The sequence below is a fragment of the Tarenaya hassleriana genome, unplaced genomic scaffold, assembly GCF_000463585.1.
Source record: "Tarenaya hassleriana unplaced genomic scaffold, ASM46358v1 Cleome33, whole genome shotgun sequence".
NCBI lineage: Eukaryota > Viridiplantae > Streptophyta > Magnoliopsida > Brassicales > Cleomaceae > Tarenaya > Tarenaya hassleriana.
In genome coordinates this window covers 1,168,807-1,192,055 of record NW_010966459.1, presented here as the reverse complement: position 1 = coordinate 1,192,055, position 23,249 = coordinate 1,168,807, and the positions used below count along the sequence as shown (strand labels likewise).

At 35.0% G+C, this 23,249-nt stretch overlaps 4 protein-coding genes, 1 long non-coding RNA gene and 1 pseudogene across 6 annotated transcripts; 1 reads left to right on the top strand and 5 right to left on the bottom strand.

Moving 5' to 3' along the window:
• Positions 1-3,895: 3,895 nt before the first annotated feature.
• LOC104821486 lies at positions 3,896-5,260 on the bottom strand. The gene is made up of 2 exons (XM_010552390.1): positions 4,570-5,260; positions 3,896-4,106 (listed from the first exon to the last, which is right to left on the bottom strand). The coding sequence occupies exon 1, from the start codon at positions 5,233-5,235 to the stop codon at positions 4,594-4,596; it is 642 nt and encodes a 213-aa protein (XP_010550692.1). The 5' UTR covers positions 5,236-5,260; the 3' UTR covers positions 3,896-4,106; positions 4,570-4,593.
• A 2,204-nt stretch (positions 5,261-7,464) lies between these two features.
• On the bottom strand, positions 7,465-11,188 carry LOC104821575 (annotated as a pseudogene).
• A 1,273-nt stretch (positions 11,189-12,461) lies between these two features.
• Positions 12,462-14,546, bottom strand: LOC104821485. 2 transcript variants are annotated; one of them, XM_010552388.2, is made up of 3 exons: positions 13,776-14,546; positions 13,199-13,326; positions 12,468-12,794 (listed from the first exon to the last, which is right to left on the bottom strand). In XM_010552388.2, the coding sequence occupies exon 1, from the start codon at positions 14,445-14,447 to the stop codon at positions 13,803-13,805; it is 645 nt and encodes a 214-aa protein (XP_010550690.1). In that variant the 5' UTR covers positions 14,448-14,546; the 3' UTR covers positions 12,468-12,794; positions 13,199-13,326; positions 13,776-13,802. The 2 variants fall into 2 exon arrangements, with proteins under 2 accessions (XP_019058969.1, XP_010550690.1); XM_019203424.1 differs by having other exon boundaries at positions 12,462-12,794; positions 13,199-14,545.
• A 425-nt stretch (positions 14,547-14,971) lies between these two features.
• On the top strand, positions 14,972-17,901 carry LOC104821484 (jmjC domain-containing protein 4). The gene is made up of 9 exons (XM_010552387.1): positions 14,972-15,286; positions 15,506-15,676; positions 16,066-16,228; positions 16,324-16,441; positions 16,674-16,743; positions 16,826-16,906; positions 17,002-17,058; positions 17,155-17,266; positions 17,335-17,901. The coding sequence occupies exons 1-9, from the start codon at positions 15,077-15,079 to the stop codon at positions 17,796-17,798; spliced, it is 1,446 nt and encodes a 481-aa protein (XP_010550689.1). The 5' UTR covers positions 14,972-15,076; the 3' UTR covers positions 17,799-17,901.
• A 478-nt stretch (positions 17,902-18,379) lies between these two features.
• On the bottom strand, positions 18,380-19,006 carry LOC104821483. The gene is made up of 2 exons (XR_773084.1): positions 18,707-19,006; positions 18,380-18,560 (listed from the first exon to the last, which is right to left on the bottom strand). It is a non-coding gene; the product is annotated as an uncharacterized LOC104821483 (long non-coding RNA).
• A 1,950-nt stretch (positions 19,007-20,956) lies between these two features.
• LOC109117001 lies at positions 20,957-21,521 on the bottom strand. The gene is made up of 2 exons (XM_019203427.1): positions 21,253-21,521; positions 20,957-21,079 (listed from the first exon to the last, which is right to left on the bottom strand). Exons 1-2 carry the CDS (start codon positions 21,460-21,462, stop codon positions 21,044-21,046), a joined length of 246 nt encoding a protein of 81 aa, XP_019058972.1. The 5' UTR covers positions 21,463-21,521; the 3' UTR covers positions 20,957-21,043.
• Between the last annotated feature and the right edge of the window lie 1,728 nt (positions 21,522-23,249).

The following is a 23,249-nucleotide window of genomic DNA, read 5'->3' as shown; positions in this document are numbered from 1 at the left end:
TAAAAAAACGCACATGATATGGGGAATCGAGGATCAATCTAATCGGATGGATATGGAGGAGACGTGAAAAAGAAGCAAAGCCCATTGATGAGTGAAACAATGAAACAGCAGAGAGAGAGAGAGAATGACATCTCCATTGTACATGCATGCGGGGTCCTTTTGCTTTCTACGTGATTGTTCAACACTGTAACACACACACACATATAACCATATTATATATATATGTGTATGTATATAAAGAGAGAATAAAATTTGGAAATGATTCAAGTAATTTCACTGGCGGAAAATAGTGTAGTGATTGTGGTTGAATAAGGAATAGTCAGTAGTGTATGTTTTCTTTATGACACGAATCTTACGCGATGCTATAATACAGTTGATGGTCCATTATCATATTTTTTTTTAATTACGGAGAATCTCTGTGACTACCTACCCTTACAAACGGAGACGAATTGGCCACCACCCGCGCCTAACAGTCTCCATGGACCTCAGTCCGCCGGACCTGGCCACCAGACGCGCCTAACGCTCGGGTCGTAGTTGGGCTTAGGCGCCCGCAGGTCAAACCCCACGCCCACGCGCACTAGCCTGCAACACACGCGGATGAGGTAAATCAACCCATTATGATGGGCTGACAGGCGAGCAGGTCAAGGGGAAGAAAGAGCGACGATTAAAGGATTCGAACCCTCCACCTCAGGGTGCTGCTCCCCTGCTCCCTTACCACCTGACCTGGCCCTGGTCCATTATCATATTATCATATGAACAATGGTAAAAGCTATTTTTTAATGAGAAAAATCGCACGTTTTATATTTTATAATTTAGTAGTAACATTCCAATTCATTTGTGTTGGATTGTGCCTCAAAACTCAGAAGGAGGAGTTGAAGACAGGTTATTTATGCTGCAGTTTTTTTTTTATGTTTAAATTTGTAACGGTTGTAACAGTTGTGTCGGTTACTAAATCTGTTCTATATAATAATATTAGTGTCCTTGATTGTAATAATTTATTTCAGATTATTCATATCAGAAAACAGAATATTGTTATTGATAAAAAAATTTTGGCCCCGTCGTTGGCCGAGAGATACGGATATCAAATCAGTAGATTTTTTTTTGGTAACCAATATCTTGTACCGAGACCTAAACTAATCCTGAAATTGATAGCAAACCATATGATTACATTTCCCTTTCAAGTTCGAATTTGGAGCGGGACAAACGTTTTGTATTCCATTTATCCGGTTGAACTGTCCAAATTGGATATTTGATCAATAGATATTCATGTAAAGATTAAGATTTCACGATTAATTTGAGATAATCGGAAGTATCAGTTATTAAAAACTAGAATTATCAGTATTAATTTGCATAAAATAGATTCAGAGTGTACGTTTGCTACACGTTCATTTCCGTAACAAAGAATTATAAGATTGAATTTCATGAAATAATGATGCGTACATAAAAGTCGGTTCGTGACATATCTTAAGATATAATTTCAAAATGTATTCCTTTATTCAGTATGTTTTAAACCATTGTTTCACAACAAATGGACGGTTCAATGATTGACCAAATATGTATTGTAATCGCCGTACCACTGTCTTAAATAGATTTCATTATGATTAACATTGGATTTGGAGTTTGACTTGTTGACCTTCTCCTCCTCCCAAACCCCACCCCATGCAACCTTTGTTACTTCTTTTTATATTGACAAATAATATATATATATAATGAATGAAAGCAAAATAAATGTATTGAAGAAACAAATTTTAGAATATTGATTGATTCATCCCACTCTCATAATTTTAATATATGTTTCTGGTGCGTGCCTTTTGAAGAAAAGGGAAAAAAGGAAGAGATAATATGAATCATGGCTGCAATTATTTGTAGAACTCTTGTCAATCATAAGCACCACTGACTCGGCTCCTCCTGATTTCCCCTCTATTTCGGACATCACACACACACATACACATATATATACACACACATATGTATATATATATATATACACAAACATACACGTATACAAAAACATGATAAATGATACATAACAGCGTAATGCATTGAACCAAAAAAAAAAAGGAGGAAGACGAAGAAAAAAGGAGATGTGAGAGTGAGAGTCCCAAACTAGTGAAGATCTGTCTCGGATTGGACATTCTGTCCGATTTCATTTTGATTATTTCTCAATTTAGAATTCATTAAAAGCTATACCCATTAATCTTTTATATTCGAACATTCTGTTCCATTTTTCCAATTAATTTACCTTTTTTTTTTAAAAAAAAAATACACATACTGAATTTTAAAATGAAATATCATTTGATTTAATTTCATGTTTTAACCAAACGGTAGACCCCTATTGTTACGAGGATCATATATCGGAGGCGAAACATGACATGTTGAGAAGCATTAACGAATCGACCGACGTCAAATAAAATGAGATCAAAGCCAGAAAACATAATAGAACCCAAAGTAAATCTATCGAAAGCGCTACCCAAAAACATCACGTTTCCCTTTATATAATTCAAGATTCATTTTAAAACGAACAAATAACGAAATAAATTTGGAAGCTCAATCAGAATGCAAATAAATGAATCAAAATTGTGTTGGAATTTAGGGCGTGTGATGAACAAAACAGTGTCTCCGCATTCACATTTGGTAGTGATCTCCCTCCTCAATTACCACCTTTTCTCAAGAGCGTTTCTTTGACTTCATTTCCCCTCGTGTAATGAGAGCATCAGTCACACGAAGCCATGCAACGATCCTTGAGACACTGACTGAGGAAACAGAGACACTGATGATACAAGAGATATAGAACATTAATTTAAAGCTACGTCCCGTAATATCTCAGAGTATCGTCTTGTTTTCCTACGGAGTCGTGAACGCTGCCCTTTTGTCGGATACCATTTTAAGATGCATGACAACAACCTGTAATTCTATATGCCAACTTTCGGTATGCATTTTAGAAAGTATATAAGAACCACACCCTCTCCTTACCGGCTTTCGGAAACATCTCACTCAGCCCAAAAAATATAGACGGAGGCTTGAAATTTACTGAAGACTGAAAATGCAGACATCATTTTCACGGTTTGGATTGCTTGCATGAATGTAAACGATGAGAGCAGGTGGTCAAAGCTTGACTTCAATTGTTGCCCCCACAAAATGTCTGACACTCTCAATATATTCCTATATATAGAACACAAGCTAAAATTTGATTTGCACTCACAAAAGAAATAGATTCATGTGATTGTGGAGTTACTCTAAGCACTTCAATTCCAGACTCTGCAGCAGAAACGGAGTCCCCTTGTCCCCCATGCTCTCAATGAGATATAGATTCCCTCAGAATGTTTGTGTTTAAACAACCAACCAATCAGTTCCTACAAAGATCAATAATCACCCATTAACCAAGATGCTCGAATCAGACATAAAACAGCTTATTTCCGCAATAAATCATTGCCAACAAGACACCAGAAGGATCAACTACCATTGTAAGCATCTTTTTTTTGGGGTTTTAAAAAATGGAACAACAGAGTGAAGCTGATACATACCTGCTGCTGCCGAGTGCGTCCTCTGTTTCTCTCAATCCCGCTTCCATCTCTGCAAGTTCCTCTACAAATTGATAAACCAAAACTACAAACCTCAGTGACGAACCATTGGTACAAAAACGAGCCATCTTTTTACCAAAGGATTTTCTTCTGATAATTGATAATGTATCCGCTCTGGATTATAGTATTCTATTTTTTTTTATTCAACAATTCCCTTTGGATCACAGTTGTATAGCCAAATACAAACATGATGTTGTCTCCTCCCTTCTATTTTTTTTTCCTACATTATATTGCTTCTTTTTTTTTTCCCACGACATACTTTCGGTTACCTTTTGTTTTCAATAATGTTGAGTCAATGATCAGGAGAAGCAAAACCCAAAGGACGACAAATTCCCAAAAAAGAAAAGAAACATCAGTTCCGGATTCAAGAAACGGAATCGGAGAAGTGACTAAGCACCTTGGCTCCGAGCGGTGGTTTGTGGTCGCTCCACTAACGAATCATAGGATCTCCGGAGCGGTAAATTCTTTCTCGACCATCGGTCGCAGAGATCCCGTCGTCCTCTCCGTTGAATCTCCTGCGATAATCTGCTCCATTTCCAGAGAGAGAGAGAGAGAGAGAAAGAGAGAGAGAGAGGAATAACGATGGAATGAAAGAGATTTCCATGTTTGATTCATGTACTGGTTCATTTCGTAATCCGTTTTTTCAAATATATATCATTTCTATTTGCTCCAAACGAGATAAAAAATGGCAAAATTGATTTTTCGATTTTTCGTTCTAAAATTTATTCGATCTAAGATGGATGATTGCATGCGATTCTTCTAGATTTTATTCACAAGAACTTTTGATCATTATGTTGAAAAAAAAAATGCATCAAAATCTTTATGATATGAAATGATCGTTTTCTAAAAAAAAGTCATCAGCAAATCATTGACTAAATCGAAGAAACACATATATTCCAAAGAAAACAGAGCCGCCGTCTACCGCCGAAGTATAAGAACCGCATATCCAACACAACGAAACCTGAAGAAATTCTCCCTTCTTACTTACTTTCTAAAGTTCTTTGAATCGTCTTTATATCTCTCCACAGAGACGTTTCTGGACGCCAAGCTTGAAGCAGACGAGCGCATCAACAGTGGCCTGAAGGATCTGCTCATTGCGCAGGTTGCGTCTGTCCCAGTCACTTCTACTGATGCTAGGTTTCAATTCCACACCTTTGTATCCCAAACACTCCTTGACGATCGTCTCGAATGAAGAACCACGGAGGCTCACGCCGTCAGAATTTTTCACGTAGTGCCTTATGTCCAGAATATCACCGATCTCTAACTGATGGTTCGAGTTCAACAGCATCTTCTTGTCTTGACCGTTCCAGAATCCGACGAAGGTTATCCCGAAATCGCGGAGGAAACGACGGAGGATTTGAGGGAGGTAATCGCAGTGGTTCAGTTGGATGATGAGACAACGGCTTTCGACGCAGAGCTGTAGAGTGTCCGCGGAAGAATTGGTGCCGAATTGGTCATTCCACTGGACGCCAAGACCGACAATGAGACGGCCGAAGTGTATGTGGTGGCGGTGGTGGTAGCGAATGGACTGAATCCAGCGGCGGATGACGGAGGTAGTGTCCGTGACGGTGACGATCAAGGGATTTCCGAAGAAATCGACGGCGTACAATCGGCGGTCGTCGAGCTCAGCGGGAGCGCTGATCGTCGGGGCCATGGTTTCTCTCTCTCTCTAAAATTTGAAATGAATTCTGTAAACAGGAGGAGAGAGGAATTGGGAGGGACGCGAAGGACGGTATTTATACCATGTATCACAGTCTGTGCACAGCAAATGATCGGAACCGTTGATTTGAGTAAAATTTAAAATCGACGGCTTCCATTCTTTAAAGCCGTGAAGCCAATTAGGCTTGGACTCTATTAATAAAACATTAACGGGCCGAGAAAATCGTTCAGGTTTACATAACTGTTTAGGCATTTTATTTAGTTTTAGAAAATTAATGCGCCATTTCTTCCTTCCGTAAGAAATTAATTGGGCCGATTTGCAAAGCTATTGGGCTCAATCAAATTGAGCATAAACAATTAAAACTTAAAAACTGGGCCTAAAGACAACCAAGGGTACACAGTAAGTAACCATTATCGAATTCATTCTAAGTAATAACTGTGACTAACCGGAATCAAGTCTAATATAAAAATTGAAATTTAATGATTATGATTTTTTAAGAAATGATTACGAGAGGAAATTTCTATTTTATCATTAAAAAACAAACCAAACGTCGAGACAATACCGAATCCAATTTAATATATAAGACAAATGGTTATGATATTTTTAAAAGAAAAAATCTCAAAAAGTACTTGAATTTGTCAATTTTTATAAAACAAAACTTAAAATATGTTTTTTACCAAATAAAATTTCAACTGAGTTAAAAATACCTAACTTTTATAACAATTATCATTTTTAAACTCAAATATATATTGATGTGATGTAGAGGATGATATGTCAAAGTAAATTTGTCAAATAAAATATTGTTATATCATGTCAGTATTTAGATTTAAAAATCACAACGGTTATAAAATTTTAAATTTTTTTATTGAAAAATAAATTTGAAATTTTATTTGATAGAAAACGAATCTTTAGTTTTGTTTTGTGAAAATTGAAAAATTAACATATTTTTGGAATTTTCCCTTATCAAAATCAAAATAAACAAACCTAAATATAATCAACCCGAATATGAAAACCATCCATACCTTAAGACTGGCTGAGGAACATAAAACTTTTCACAATTAAAACTACATCTCGTACTATCTCAAAACATCGTCTTGTTTTCTACCATTTTAATGTACATGACAAACTCTCTTTCCTTATCATCTCACTCGCCATCGAAATATAGATGGAAACTTGAATTTTAGTGAAGACTATATAACACAAGGGTTGAAAATCCAGAGGGAAGATTTAAAGTACTTGCATGTATAGACATCACTTCACGATTTGGATCGCTTGCACCAATGTTTTGTGAATTTGAATTTAACCCCTGTAAACAATCGTACAAGAACCAGTGATAAAGCTTGAATTAAAAGAACTTCAATTGTTGCCAACACAAAATGTCATGCCCCCCATTCACCGTGAAAAAACCCCTTTCCATTCTATCAAAAAAGAAAACTTATCAAGTTCCATAATGTCTCAATATATTCCTAAATAAAGCACAAACTAAAGTTTGATTTGCAGTCACAAAGAATAAGATAAGCAATGAATACCTGTTTTTTTTTTGTAAGTGGGTGTATTGAATCGAAGTCTAGACTAATCCCATAAATGAGAACAATCTATGTGATTAAATTATGTTCCTCTCCCCAATTTAAGACTCGAATTTGGGACGAAACACACGCTTTGTGTCTCTATTTCACCGGTTCAACAACCAAGTTGGGTTGCAAGCAAAGAATATTTTGTAATTGTTGGAGTGTAAAACGGATTGACCTAGCCCAACTCGTTCCGATCTGGAAAAATTTTAGTCTAATCCAATCCATTGGTTTTTTACCGAGTTAAAAATATATCAGTCCAATCCATATCGTAGCCAAATATGTAAATTTTAAAAATAAAATTTTAATAATAAAAAATATTTAAAAATAATTTTAATATTTAAAAAATATTTAAAATATAATAAAAAAATAATTTTTCGTTCTAAAATTATTCGATCTAAGATGGACGATTGCATGCGATTCTTCTAGATTCTATTCACAAGAGCTTTCGATCATTAGATTGGGAAAAAAAATGCATCAAAATCTTTCTGATATGAAACGATCGTTTTCTAAACAAATGTCATCACCAAATCATTGACTAAATTGGAGAAACACATATATTCCAAAGAAAACAGAGCCGTCTACCGCCGAAGTATAAGAACCGCAGTTTTTTCTATGCAACACAACGAAACCTGAAGAATTCTCCCTTCTTACTTACTTTCTAAAGTTCCTTGAATCGTCTTTATATTTCTTCCCTGAGACGTTCCTTGAGGCCAAGCTTGAAGCAGACGTGCGCATCAACAGTGGCCTGAAGGATCTGATCATTGCGCAGGCTGCGTCTGTCCCAGTCACTTCTACTGATTTCCTGTTTCAATTCCACACCTTCGTATCCCAAACACTCCTTGACGACCTTTTCGAACGAAGAACCACGGAGGCTCACGCCGTCGGAATCTTCCACGTAGTGCCTTATGTCCAGGAGATCACCGACCTCTAACTGATGGTTCGAGTTCAACAGCATCTTATCAGAAAAGCTTTGTGAACAATCGCAGTAGAGAGAGAGAGCGAGAGAAAGAGAAAGAAAGTGTGGGAAAATTTTCTGTTACTTTATTTCTCAACTGTATTCTCCTTTAAATACATGACCCGCATTATAACTTTGCAACAACCTGTTGAAAATACAACTAACACTCTAATATGCCCTCCTCAAGCTTAATTCTGGTGAAGAAATAAGCTTGACAGATGCAATCTTTGCACTAATGAATGAAACAGAGTTGTTGACAAAGACTTTGTCAATAAGTCTGCAAGTTGATTGTCAGAAGATACATGCATTGTCCGAATCAGCCCTTCCTTCAGCTTATCTCGAACCAGATGACAATCTAACTCTATGTGCTTCGTCCTCTCATGAAATGCAGAGTTAGAAGCCAGATAAATCGCAGACTTACTGTCACAAAAGAGATTCGCAGGTCGTATGAGTGGAATGTCCAGATCCTTAAGCAAATTGTCAAGCCAAATAACTTCACAAACTGTATTCGCTAAGGCCCTATATTCAGCCTCTGTACTGCTCCTTGAAACTGTTTGTTGTTTCTTTGATTTCCATGAAATCAGTGAATCACCCAAGAAAACACAATATCCTGTGATTGAACGTCGTGAATCCGGACATTGTGCCCAATCAGCATCTGAAAATGCATTTAATTGTAGAGCAGAAGTGGCTGAATAAAAGAGACCCTGCCCAGGATTATTCTTAAGAAATCGAAGAATCCGCTGAGCAGCCTTGTAATGATCCTCTGTAGGTTTCGAAAGATACTGACTTAGCTTATGAACTGCAAAGGTTATATCAGGCCTAGTGATTGTAAGATACAACAATCTTCCAATCAAAGCCCGATATGTAGAAGGATCACTGAGATAAATTCCTGAGTCAGACTTCAGATTGACATTCGCATCCATCGGAACTGAAACTGGTTTACAACCTGAGAAACCAGTATTTTCCAAGAGCTCAAGACAATACTTTCTCTGGCAAACAGATATTCCACCCTTGTTTCTAGCAATTTCCAATCCAAGAAAATATTTCAATGGTCCTAAATCTTTGATCTTGAAGTGTTCAGCAAGAAGAATCTTCAAATCAATTACAGCCTGATCATTATTGCTGGCAATGATAATGTCGTCTACATATACCAACAATGTCAGAAATGTTGATCCTGTCTTCTTAACAAACAATGTATGATCCCCTTGTGACTGACGAAAACCAGCAGCAATCAATACAGATGAAAATTTCGAATACCACTGCCTAGAAGCTTGCTTTAATCCATAAAGACTCTTCTGCAATTTACATACAGCATTCTGTGGCAGAGTAGTACCTTCTGGAGAATTATAGCCTGGAGGTAATTGCATGTAGATGTCCTCTTCTAAGTCACCGTGTAAGAAGGCATTAGTGACATCCATTTGGGAAAGACTCCAGTTCTGTGTTGCAGCCAGAGCAAGAATCAATTTCACAGTCACTAACTTTGCAACTGGCGAAAAAGTGTCTGTATAATCCACTCCCTCTTGTTGAGTGTATCCTTTAGCCACTAACCGAGCTTTATAACGCTCAACACTGCCATCAGCCTTTCTCTTTATCTTATAAACCCATTTACATCCCACTGGTTTCTTGTCATGAGGCAACTCAACAATGCTCCAAGTTCCATTCTCATGTAAAGCAGAGATCTCTGTATTCATAGCTTGCTGCCAATCAGAAGATTTGACAGCTTCTTTAAAAGTTCGAGGTTCAGTCTCTTGGTTCAGATTGAAAAGATAGTTTCTGTAATGACTGTTTAGGTGGTCATATGAAATAAAGTCTTGTAAAGGATAAGGTGTGGTTTTAGAGGTAAGGGAGTTTTCTGGTTCTTGAAAGTTTGAATGTTGGGTAAGATAACACTGATATTGTGAAAGATAAGGGGGAGGCTTAGCTGTTCGTCTTGGACGAGAGGGATTGGTGATAGGTATGTCTGAAAAAGAAGTGTTATCTGATGAGTCTAAATGAGTTTCATGAGAACTGAAAGAAGAAGAGCTATTAGTATGGTTATTTTGTGGAATTGGTATTGGTCTTTCTGAATGATCAGGAATAGGTAAAGGAATAATAGAATGGGGAAATAACTCTGAAACAGATTCGACATTTGAATCTGTTAAAGAGGTATGGGTATGGAAAGGAAAAGTGTCCTCATGAAACTCAACATTGCGGGAAATATAAATCTCGTTGGTTTGAAGGTCTAAGAGTTTATATCCCTTATAACCAGTCGGATATCCTATGAATACAGAAGATCTTGCTCTAGCCGAGAACTTATGCCTGTCACTAAGGTGAGTTGAACCATAACAAAGGCAACCAAATGATCGTAAATGAGCATAAGAAGGGGAATTACCATGAAGGATCTCGTATGGTGACCTGTTTTCCAACACAGGAGAAGGTATTCTATTGATCAAATACACTGCTGTCTTCACACAATCACTCCAGTAGATCATGGGAATATTTGATTGGAACATCAGTGCACGAGCCACATTTAGTATATGCTGGTGCTTCCTTTCTACCACCGAATTCTGCTGTGGACTGTATGGACAAGCATAATAATGAAATATCCCTTTCTTCGCACAAAGATCAGCGAAAACCAGCTCCTTAGCATTATCTGATCTAATAGCCTTGATTGTAGTCTGAAACTGATTCTCAACAAAATTCACAAACACTGGAAAATGGTGCAACACATCACTTTTGTTTTTCATCATATAGATCCAACATGCTCGGGAACAATCATCTACAATCGTAAGGAAGTATTTATAACCATCTATGGAAGGAATAGAAAAGGGACCCCATGTATCAATGTGTACCAAATCGAAAGGTTTATTAGAAATATGATTCTGGTGAATTTCCGCTCTGATACCATATCAGAAAAGCTTTGTGAACAATCGCAGTAGAGAGAGAGAGCGAGAGAAAGAGAAAGAAAGTGTGGGAAAATTTTCTGTTACTTTATTTCTCAACTGTATTCTCCTTTAAATACATGACCCGCATTATAACTTTGCAACAACCTGTTGAAAATACAACTAACACTCTAATACATCTTCTTGTCCTGACCGTTCCAGAATCCGACGAAGGTTATCCCGAAATCCCGGAGGAAATGACGGAGGATTTGAGGGAGGTAATCGCAGTGGTTCAGTTGGATGATGAGACAACGCTTTCCGACGCAGAGCTGTAGAGTATCCGCCGAAGAATTGGTGCCGAATTGGTCATTCCACTGGACGCCAAGACCGACAATGAGATGGCCGAAGTGTGCACGGTAGTAGTAGCGAATGGACCGAATCCAGCGGCGGATGACGGAGGTAGTCTCCGTGACAGTGACGATCACGCGATTTCCGAAGAAATCGACGACGTATAATTGGCGGTTGTCGAACTCATCGAGAGTGCTGATCGTCGGAGCCATGGTTTCTCTCTCTCTCTCTAAAATTTGAAATGAATTTTGTCAGTTGGATGTAAACAGAAGGAGAGGGGAATTGGGAAGGACGCGAGGGACGGTATTTATACAATGTATCACAGTGTCTGTGCAGGGAAAATGATCAGAACCGTTGATTTGAGTGATATCTAAAATCGACGGCTTCTATTCTTTGAAGGTGCGAAACCGATTAGGCTTGAACTTTATTAATAAAACATGGGCTAATCCCAAAAACAATTCTATACTATTTTTCTCATCACAATTTAAACTTTATATTTTTTTTATCCAAACAAATTTGACTTTTAAAAATTAACAAATAAAATCATGTACTTTTAAAAATTAGAAAATAAAATCCTAAACAAAAAAATAATATTTAATGTTGACATGACATCCTAATCATCTACCACATCATCAACCCTTAATATTTAGTAATATTAATTAATAAAAAATAAATATAATAATAATAATAAAATTTTAAAAATTATACATATTCATATACACATATTAATTATTATAACCACAAAATTAATTACACATTTATTTTCTATAAAATTAATTACATATTTATTTTCCAAGAACATATTTTTTTGGACAATTGAACTCATATAAAACAATATACAAATAATAAATAATTTCTTATATATATAATAATTTTTAGGAAAAAATACATATATCACACATACATATAAAATATATATATATACATATAAATGTGTAAAATAAATATATAATTAATTTTGTTGTTATAATAATTAATTTTTGTATATGAATGTGTATAATTTTTAAAATTTTATTTTTATTAATATTAATATTAATATTTTTATTAATTAATACTATTAAATATTAAGGGTTGATGATGTGGTAGGTGACTAGGATGCTATGTCAGTATTAAATAATATTTTTTTCGTTCAGTGTTTTATTTGCCAATTTTTAAAAGTAAAAGGTTTTTTTGGATTAAAAAAAAATATAACGTTTAAATTGCGACGAGGTAAAAGTATATGATTTTTTTTGGAATTATCCTTATTAAAAATGACACCGCCCATAAAATTTAAGTTTTTTTTATCGAAAAATAAAATTGCGATTCTATTGGATAGATACCAAATTTTAAATTTTGTTTTATGAAATTTGGAAAGTTAACACATTTGTTAGGATTTTCTCTTCTCAAAATCAAAATAAACAAATCTAAATATAATCAGTTTCGGTTGGTCAGTCCCGGATCACATTCTAACCAACTATTTTTTTTCAAGCAAAGAATACCTTGTAATTGCAGGCAGATGTTCTTAGATTTATGTACGTAATTGCAAACTTTTTCTAAGCACTTCTCATCAGGACCCAATCCTATTCGCCACATTAGAAAGAAAGTAGATTAAAAAAAAAAACAATGAATGAGATAGAGTTCCCCTCAGAATGTTTGTGTTTAAACAACCCAACAATCACTTTCCACAAAGATCAATAATCACCAGTCAGGATGGTGGAATCAGACATAAAACAGCTTATTTCCGCAATAATAAGGCTCAGAAACCAGAAGAGGAATCAGAAGAATCAACGAGTTCGTCCTCTGTTTCTCTCAATCCCGCTTCCATCTTTGCAAGTTCCTCTACAAATCAAAAACCAAAACTACATTAATCTCAGTGACGAACCCTTGGTAAGAAAAAGGAACTGTCTTTTTACCAAAGGATTTTCTTCTCATAACTGATATCCCCTCTGGATTATAGTATTATTCTATTTTTTTATTCAAGAATGGCACAACATCACTTTGGATCACACTTGTATAGCAAATACAGACACGATGTTTTCTCCTCCCTTGCTATTTTTATTTTTATTTTTCCTAAATTATATTTACTTTTTTTCCCACTACATACTTTCGGTTACTTTTTGTTTTCAATAATGTTGAATCAATGTTCACGAGAAGCAAAACCCAAAACGACAACAAATTCCCAAAAAAGAAAAAAAAAATCAGTTTCAGGTTCAAAAAATGGAATCGGAGAAGTGATTAAGCACCTTGGCTCCGAGCGGTGCTTTGTGGTCGCTCCACTAACGAATCAAAGGATCTCCGGAACGGCAATTTCGTTCTCGACCATCGGTCGCAGAGTTCCCCTCGTCCTCTCCGCTGCATCTCCTGCGATAATCTGCTCCATTTCCCGAGAGAGAGGGAGAGAGGAATAACCATAGAATCAAAGAGATTTCCGTGTTTGATTCATGTACTGGTTCATTTTGCAATCCTTTTTTTCAAATATATATCATTTCTGTTTGCTCCAAACGAGATAAAAATGGTAAAATCGATTTTTCGATTTTTCATTCTAAATATTATTCGATCTAAGATGGATGATTGCATGTGATTCTTCTAGATTCTATTCATCACAGGAGCTTTTGATCATTAGATTGAAAAAACAAATGCATCAAAATCTTTATGATATGAAATGATCGTTTTCTAAAAAAAAGTCATCAGCAAATCATTGACTAAATTGGAGAATCACATATATTCCAAGGAAATCAGCACAGTCTACGGCCGAAATATAAGAACCAGCAGTTTCTTCTACCCAACACAACGAAACATGAAGAAATTCTCCCTTCTTACTTGCTTTCCAAAGTTCCTTGAATCGTCTTATGTTTCTTTCCAGAGACGTTCCTCGACGCCAAGCTTGAAGCAGACGAACGCATCAACAGTGGCCTGAAGGATCTGATCATGGCGCAGGATGTATCTGTCCCAGTCACTTTTACTGATGCTAGGTTTCAAATCCACACCTTCGTATCCCAAACACTCCTTGACGATCGTCTCGAACGAAGAATCACGGAGGCTCCAGCCGTGGGAATTTTCCACGTAGAGCCTTATGTCCAGAAGACCACCGATCTCTAACTGATGCTTCGATTCCAAGAGCTTCTTCTTGTCCTGAATGTTCCAGATTCCGACGAAGGTTATCCCGAAGTCGCGGAGGAAACGACGGAGGATTTGAGGGAGGTAATCGCAGTAGGTCAGTTGGATAATGAGACAACGGCTTCCGACGCAGAGCTGTAGAGTTTCCGCCGGATTATAGGTGCCGAATTCGTCGGGAATCCACTGGACGCCAAGACCGACGATGAGACGGCCGAAGCGTTCACGGTGGCGGTGGTGGTAGCAAATGGATTGAATCCAGCGGCGGATGACAGAGGGTGTGTCCGTGACGGTGACGATCACGTGATTTTCGAAGAAATCGACGGCGTACAATCGGTGGTTGTCGAACTTAGCGAGAGTTCTGATCGTCGAAGCCATGGTTTCTCTCTCTCTCTCTCTCTCTAAAATTTGAAATGAATTTTGTCAGTTGGATGTAAACAGAAGGAGAGGGGAATTGGGAAGGATGCGACATGCGAGGGACGGTATTTATAACGTATCACAGTGTCTGTGCCCGGAAAATGATCGGAACCGTTGATTTGGGTGATATCTAAAATCGACGGCTTCTATGCTTTAAAGCCGCGAAACCGATTAGGCTTGGACTTTATTAATAAAACATTAACGGGCCGAGAAAATCGTTCAGGTTTACATAACTGTTAGGCATTCTATTTAATTTTAAAAAACTCATGTGCCAATGCAAACATTTCTTCATTTCGTAAGAAATTAATTGGGCCAATTTGCAAAGCTATTGGGCTCAATTACTGAGCTTAAACAAATAAAAACTGGGCCTAAAACCTAATCAAAATTAATATAAAAAGCAAATGATTACGATTTTTTTAAAATCAAAATAAACAAACCTTGATATAAATTATAATCAAACCGAATCGAATTATCGAACCCCTTGTTATTTTTTTTTCAAAACAAATGAATCTATTTTGATTGTTTTGCATTGGAGACGCACAGCCAAGTCGTGGGAAGTGAAAAGTTCGACCAAATCAGAGACGGAAAAGATGGGGATCGAGATCGGTGGTGGGATTGAGAGAATAAACGGTACAGAGCTGACTTACGATGCTTTTGCAGAGACGTTTTTGGCCAAGAACCTGCCAGTGGTCCTGACCCATCTCACCGACGATTGGAGAGCTCGACGAGATTGGGTCGATGAAAATGGTTGCCCTAATCTTCAGTTCTTCGTCACCCACTTCGGGAAATCCAAAGTTCATGTAATCTATTGCTCTGAATCCTTTCTTTTTCGGACAAAGATCGCGCCTTTCTGTCTCGGTGTTTTCCTTCCTGTCATGTTCATGTTTTTTTTTTCTGTCTGCTTTTATGTTCGTGACAATGGCTAGAATTGAATTTATGGTGCTTGTTTCGTGGAATGGAGTGTTTCAATTGATGCATGAACAATCTGTTTGTCTGTTCCTGGTTTTGGATCTTCACAGGTCGCAGATTGCGATACTAGAGAATTTACTGATCAGAAAAGAGTAGAAATGTCTGTTGCTGAATTTGTCGAACACTGGATTGAGGATTCCACCGAGGGCAAGCTCAAAGACGCCAGTTATTGCGGTAAAGCAAAGTCTAATCTCTATCTGAAAGACTGGCACTTTGTCAAGGTGCATATCTAAATCGTTATCTCACACATTTGTCGCCCGTTCTTGTTTTGTATCCATGCATTGCTCCCTCCTTGAAAGATAGATACAAGATCACAGCTATGCTACCATGCTTTTGTATAATTGGCAAGAGTTTGATATGATACAGTTTTTAGGGGCTGTATTTATAGGCAAGAGCTGACTGCTGACATGACATGTTGATAACTTGTAATCTTAAGTAGTAATAGTCTCTTTGCTTAACTGAAGCAAGCAGAGAGAATTTGTGTCCTGTATCAAAGAAAGTGCATTCTCTGTAAATGAATTCATGTTAACTATATGTTTTGGAATATCGTAACCATTGAATGGAGCCCTGCCTCATCTTTCATCTCTTTTTTGGTTGAATCTATATCCAGGAGTACCCACAGTATATTGCCTACAGAACTCCTCCACTATTTGGCGATGACTGGCTCAACATTTATCTAGACAGTTACCATATGCACGAGGATCGTGACACTTTCCAGAAGTATGATCAAATAAGTTGCTCTGACTATCGTTTTGTTTATATGGGAGCAAAAGGTCTGTGCAAGATTCTTATGTTTTTTCTCCCTTTTTGTTCATATGCCTCTGCCTTTGGCTTAGCTCCAAAGTTATTTGAAAAACTCTTGCTGCAGGATCTTGGACGCCTCTACACGCTGATGTTTTTAGGTCGTATAGTTGGTCAGCAAATGTATGTGGTCGGAAAAGATGGCTTTTTCTTCCTCCCTCGCAAAGTCATTATGTTTTTGACAGGCAAGCTTATAAATATGTTCCCTTACTAGTCGTATAATCTTCAGATGATGTAGAAATGAGTGCAGTTTCATGTTAGTTGATATATGATAGAAGAAGCATAAATGGGAATCTTATGGTTATTTAGATGGAAACCTCTTCATGTCATCTGGATCTTAATTCAGTGGTGTTCCTTGCCTTAATTTGCAAGATGATATGGCCATTCCCAGTTCCTGCAACCTTTGAGATTTTGCAGGTATATGAAAAATTGCGTCTATGACATCTTTGAAGATGTTGATGATACTAAATTCCCGGGTTTTAAGAAGGTAAATAAGGCGGTCCTTCTATAAGCCTGTAAGATTGCCTTGATCACATTTTATGCAAACTGTTTTATTGACTTCTCTTCAGACTACTTGGTTAGAATGCATTCAAGAACCCGGTGAAATTATTTTTGTTCCCAGTGGCTGGTATCATCAAGTATATAACTTGGTATCTCTCTCTCTCTCATCTGTTCTCATTGTGTGTGTATACTGTTTGAGCTCTCTGGATGCTTCTTTCTTAAACTGTCTCGTTTACGTTGACAGGAAGACACGATATCGATAAACCACAATTGGTTCAATGCCTACAATCTTTCCCGGGTGGTAAGTTAAGCGTGTTTCCACTTGCTTAACAGTAAAAGGAGAAGTGCTTATGTTCTGAAAAGGTTTGGTATTGGTTTGATCACTTTGCCAATTCAGTGGGATCTATTGTGGAAGGACTACAAGGACACTGAGGAATCAATAGAAGACATTAGGGACATTTGTGATGATTTTGAAGCTATCTGCCAGCGTAATCTCGCTGCAAACACAGGTTTTTGTGCGTAACCTATCTTACCTTGGAGTATTTTAATGCCATATTCTGATTTCTTTTCGTCACAGGAATGAATTTCATCGACTTCTTCATGTTCATGTCGAGATTCTGTTTGGGAAATGTGGTTTTACTGCATACCTGCTGCGAGGAAAGCAAACCCGAAAATGCAAGTTCATCGGCCATGGCGAAGAATTTGGCGTCAAATCTCTCGGGAATACGGGAGATTATGCTGACGATGAAATCCGTAGATGGCTTAGCTGTGAACAGAGTTTATCTGGACCTGAAAGCGACAATGGAGGATCCTCACTTTCTCAAGTTTTGCAGAGACATGGGAAGAACATATACAATGATTCACAACGACGACGACGAAGAAGAGGTTCTGTATTGGGAGGAAGTATCACTGGTCACTGGTTTGACTGATTACAAGACAGAGATATGTTCTCCAGAAGATGTGGTCGACATGATAGACCGTGCTCGTTCGTGTCTTTGTTTGCATGAATGTCAGAAAAAGATTGTCACTGTCCGAGTTTAATTGTGTTGGCGTCAGAAATCAATTGTAATTATAAATTATGCCATTCCACTTTTTTAATGAAATGACTGTAATATTATGTTTAGACTTTATCAGTTCCTTATAACTGAATTTGTTTCATTTTTTTATTTAGCTACAATGATTAACGATAATTAAATAAATTTTCGCTTCTTGGTTGAGACAAAACATTGAAATAAAATAACTATTTAATAATAATGATAATGATAATGATGATGATAATAATAAATAACTATTCTTTATAAAAAAAAAAAAAAGATTCGCTTGTATTCATATATAATATCCGGTAAAATTTATCCTCTGATTTTGGTCTTCCGCTCAACCTTTATTCTACCACTACAAAAATCAAGTCAATATCTATATATATATATATTTATATAAATAAATTCTTCAAATCGTGTAAAACAAAATTGAAATATATTTATTTTTTTATATCATAACCACTTGTATTTTATAAAGAGTTATTCGTAATTATGAAATTGGATATTTTTCTTCTTTTAAAACTTATTAGAGATATATATGAAAAGATGTATTTTTATATCTTATCAAAATCTCAAGATGTTCCGTCCATCAAATCAAAAGATGTATTTTTATTCATCATATTGGTTTCGATCATAACACAACGAAATTGAAGAAGGAAAGAGAAAACAAAAAAACCAGATTTTGCAATTTAAGATATTTATTTTCCGTCATCCGACAGGCGACATGTATCTACCCCATGCTGTTGATCTTAGCCCGACCTTCAACCTGTCACCGCAAAAATCACGTCAACTCGTTCTAAACATATATGTCATATACACACACATTACATGATACATGCATACATATATAGATGGTTATATATACATATATATAATTTGATTAGGAAGAAATATATATATAGAAATACGTACGGCGGGGGGCAGTCCGGGACATTTTCTGGCAATGCAATCCAACATGCACTGAGTGTCGGGAGGAGAAAATGCGCCTTTCCAACAATCATGTTCTTCGCAGTCGTCTTCGCATTCTTCACGCGTCATTCCTCTCACGTGCCCAATCTCATTGGATGATATGATCATCATCACCATCATCCCCATTATTATCATCACGCTCTTCTTCCCCATTATTTCTTATTATTAGTATAATATCTATCAAATGGACTGATCTTTTTATGTTCTGACTCTTTTTTTTTTATATCTCTACTGGTTCAACTAGTTACAATGAACTCCTATTTATAACCTTAATTCCCTAACCCACTCGGTCTTATAAATTATATATATCAGTTTGGTGATTTTCTATTTTGGAATTACCTCATCTAGATTCCCCCTTCTTAATTTGGTATATTTTTTGTATACCATGACCTTTTTTTTCTTAATTGGGTATAATTCAGTGCATAGTTTATAATTTGTTGTTAAAGTTTTGACTGTGCATAATATAAATAATGTGTAGTTTATAATTTTTTTCTAAATATGTGCGTCAGACATTTGGTGATTTCTTATTTTGGAATAAATACTAACTCAACTAGATTTCCTTCCTTTTTAATTTTGTACATTTTTGGTATACATAGTATGACTTTTTTCTTAACTTGGTATAATCTTGTATAGATTTTTTTTGTTAAAATATAATTTAGTGTATAGTTTATTATTTGTTTTTAAAATTTTAACTATATATAATATATCTAATGTGTAGTTTATAATTTCTTTTTTCTAAATAGGTGCGTTTGGATCCCATATATAGAAAAAATGATTTATACATATATATTATAAGCTCTTTTAAAAATATTTTAAGTATCAAATCCGAACCGGAATTGTACATCAAAACTATAAATAGATTGCAAATTATAGCACTTCTATATTTTCCATGTATAAAGATTTGTTGAAATTTATAGATTGAATTTAGGAAAATTATATATATAAAAAATCTAATGAATAACTGATAGTTTTTCAAAAGTTAATAATAAAGAATTACTTATATTATCTAGAAGTGGTGGTGCAGTGGTGTGACAGTACAAAGTGCTTTCCCATGTCTACGGTATGGGTTGAGACAAAACATCAACATCAATTATAATGATAATGATAATAATTGTGATAATGTTAATGATGATGATGATGATGATGATGATGCTGATAATGATGATGATGACGACAAACAACTATCCTTTATCTTATATGTCATTTTTATAGCACAACATTGAAATAAAATATAGAAGAAAAAAAGATTGGCATGTATTCATATATAACTTCATCACAGGTCTGGTAAAATCTATCCTCGGGTTTTGGTCTTCCGCTCAACCTTTATCCTGCCACCACAAAAATCAAGTCAATATCCATACATATAGAGAGAGATAGAGAGAGAGAAAGGATTACGGGGGGAGGGGGAGAACATTTTCTGGCGATGCAATCCAACATACACTTAGTGTCGGGAGGTGAAAATACGCCTTTCCAAAAATCTTTGGCAGCGTAATTGTCTTCGTATTCTTCATATGACATTCCTCACACTTCTCCAATCATATTGGATGCTATGATCATCATCACCATCGCCATCATCATCATCACTACACTATCCCTCTGCTTTTTCATTCTTTAGATTAAAACCCTAATCAAATTTTCCACTCTATTTATCAAATTCACCCACTTCACATGATTTGATGTTGTTACATCCCCTATTTATAGTCCTAAAAAAACTCTCTCATATACATCTTGTTACTTGTTCTCTTTCTTTATCTTTTGGAATATATATCAAAATTTTTGTTATTTCTTGATACGTTATTGATTAGTTTCTTCATGCATTTATTTAATATAAGAGTATATCGTCGTTCCTCTCTAACCAAGTGTTGACAAAGTCATAATGAATAGTATAAATTCCCTAGGCACACAATCCTTCAATAGATATATGTGAGTAGGATAACACCGTCCACATATTATATAAATAAATTCTTCAAATCATGGAAGACAAAATTGAAATATATTTATTTTTTATATCACAACCCCTTGTATTTTATTATGAGTTATTCGCAATTATGAAATTGGATATTTTTCTTTTTTTAAAACTTATTACAGATATATATATATGAATCTCGTATATCTTATCAAAATCTCAAGATGTTCCATCTATCGAATCAAAAGATGTAGCTTTTTATTCATCATATCGATTTCGATCATAACATGACGAAACTGAAGAAGAAAAGAGAAAAAAACCGAATTTTGTAATTTTAAATATTCATTTTCCGTCATCGGGCATGCGACATGCATCTACCCCATGCTGTTGATCTTCGCCCGACCTTTAACCTGTCACCACAAAAATCACATTAACTCATTCTAAACATATATATGTCATATACACACACACTACATGATACATATATACATAGATACATACATAGATAGATGATTATATATATACATATATATATATATGTATATAAGTTTAACTAGGAAGAAATATATATAGAAATACGTACGGTGGGGGGAAGGCCGGGGCATTTTTTGGCGATGCAATCCAACATGCACTGAGTGTCAGGAGGAGAAAACGCGCCTTTCCAACAATCATTGGCTTCGCAGTCGTCTTCGCATTCTGCACGCGTCATTCCTCTCACGTGCCCAATCTCATTGGATGATATGATCATCATCACCATCATCACCATCATTATCATTATGTTCCCCTTCCCCATGATTTCTTGTTATTAGTATAATATATTTATCAAATGGACTGACCTCTTTATATTCTAATTCTTTTTTTTTATATCTAGACTGGTTCAACTAGTTACAATGAGCTCCTATTTATAACCCTAATTCTCTTATCTACTTATGCTTATAAATTATATAATTAGTTTGGTGATTTCGTATTTAATTTGAATTATCTCATCTAGATTCCTCCCTACTTAATTTTCTATATTTTTTTGTATACTATTACCCTTTTTTTTTCTTAATTGGGTATATTTTGATATAATCTAGTGCATAGTTTATTATTTGTCGTTAAAATTTTGACTATGCATAATATATATAATGTGTAGTTTATAATTTTTTTTTTCTAAATATATGTGTCGTTTGGTGACTTCCTATTTTGGAATAAATATGATCTCAACTAGATTTTCTCTCTTCTTAATTTTGTAGTTTTTGTATACATACTGAAAAAGTTAACATAATATGATTTTTTTTATGATCTCATTTAGATTTACTCCCTTCTTAATTTTGCATATCATTGGTATACAAATAGTAAAAAAGTTAATATAGTATGGCCTTTTTTTATAATCTCAACTCGATTTTTTCCTTCTTAATTTTGTATATTTTTGGTATACATAGTGAAAAAGTTAACATAGTATGACTTTTTTATGATCTCAACTAGATTTTCATCCCTTTTTAATTTTGTATATTTTTTGTATACATAGTGAAAAAATTAACACAATATAATTTTTTTATGACTTCAACTCGATTTCCTTCCTTGTTAATTTTGTATATTTTTTGTATATATATTGAAAAAGTTAACATAGTATAACAATTTTTATGACCTCAACTCGATTTTCTTCTTTCTTAATTTTGTATATTTTTGGTATACATAATAAAAAATTAACATAGTATGATCTTTTTTTTTTTTACCTCAACTGGATTTTCTTCCTTCTTAATTTTGTATATTTTTGGTATCTATAGTATGAACTTTTTTTCTCAACTAGATTTTCTCTCGCCATAACACTTCTATTTTTTCCATGTATAAGGATTTGTTGAAATTTACTAGATTGAATTTAGGGAAATTATATAAAAAAAAATCTAATGAATAACTGCCAGTTTTTGAAAGAAAAATAAGAAACACTTTAGTTGGGATGCAAAAGACGGTATGACATGTGAGTCTGTCCATAATATTTAGTTGTGATTAAGAAATTCAAATCTAAAAAACATGCATCATACGAACCATCTCATTCAAACTACGAGGTAGACTTTGTGAATCAAGAATTTTTTTTATTTTCATTACATTTAGAATTATTTTATTATTTTTAATTTTTTTTATTAACATTTTAGGAAGATCTAGGTATATGTCTCGTTAAAAATAGGTCGCAACAGAATAAACCCAAAACATATCGGTTCGAATCGAGTTAGATTGGTTTAGACTGAACCAACCCGTTTTGCACTCCTAACCACATATTTTTGTTTATATTTGATACAATAGTCGTCAAAAGTATGTATAACGTAATCAATTATACAAAAATATGTGGTTAGAGGTGCAAAACGCAAATAGATTTAATAAATATTATAATTAGTTTTTAAATTTAATTTTATATGTTCGTTATTATTAAATTTATTGATATAATAAATATCATTTTATTAATTATATTTATAAAAAATATTTATTTTTATTGCATTATTATTATTATTATTTATTTTAGATCATATTTCAGATATTATGATTAAAATTAATATTTAATAAAAACTATTTATTTTTTAACTATTTGGTAAGAAAAAGGAA

Excerpts from the sequence above, each read along its gene's own strand:
- LOC104821486 (XM_010552390.1), bottom strand. The coding sequence starts at position 5,235 with ATGGCCCCGACGATCAGCGCTCCCGCTGAGCTCGACGACCGCCGATTG.
- LOC104821485 (XM_010552388.2), bottom strand. The coding sequence starts at position 14,447 with ATGGCTTCGACGATCAGAACTCTCGCTAAGTTCGACAACCACCGATTG.
- LOC104821484 (XM_010552387.1), top strand. The coding sequence starts at position 15,077 with ATGGGGATCGAGATCGGTGGTGGGATTGAGAGAATAAACGGTACAGAG. Across the intron at positions 16,229-16,323 it reads TGTTTATATGGGAGCAAAAG|GATCTTGGACGCCTCTACAC; the intron begins GTCTGTGCAAGA and ends CTCTTGCTGCAG. Across the intron at positions 16,907-17,001 it reads ATCATCAAGTATATAACTTG|GAAGACACGATATCGATAAA; the intron begins GTATCTCTCTCT and ends TTACGTTGACAG.
- LOC109117001 (XM_019203427.1), bottom strand. The coding sequence starts at position 21,462 with ATGGGGAAGGGGAACATAATGATAATGATGGTGATGATGGTGATGATG. Across the intron at positions 21,080-21,252 it reads GCCCCGGCCTTCCCCCCACC|GTTAAAGGTCGGGCGAAGAT; the intron begins GTACGTATTTCT and ends TTGTGGTGACAG.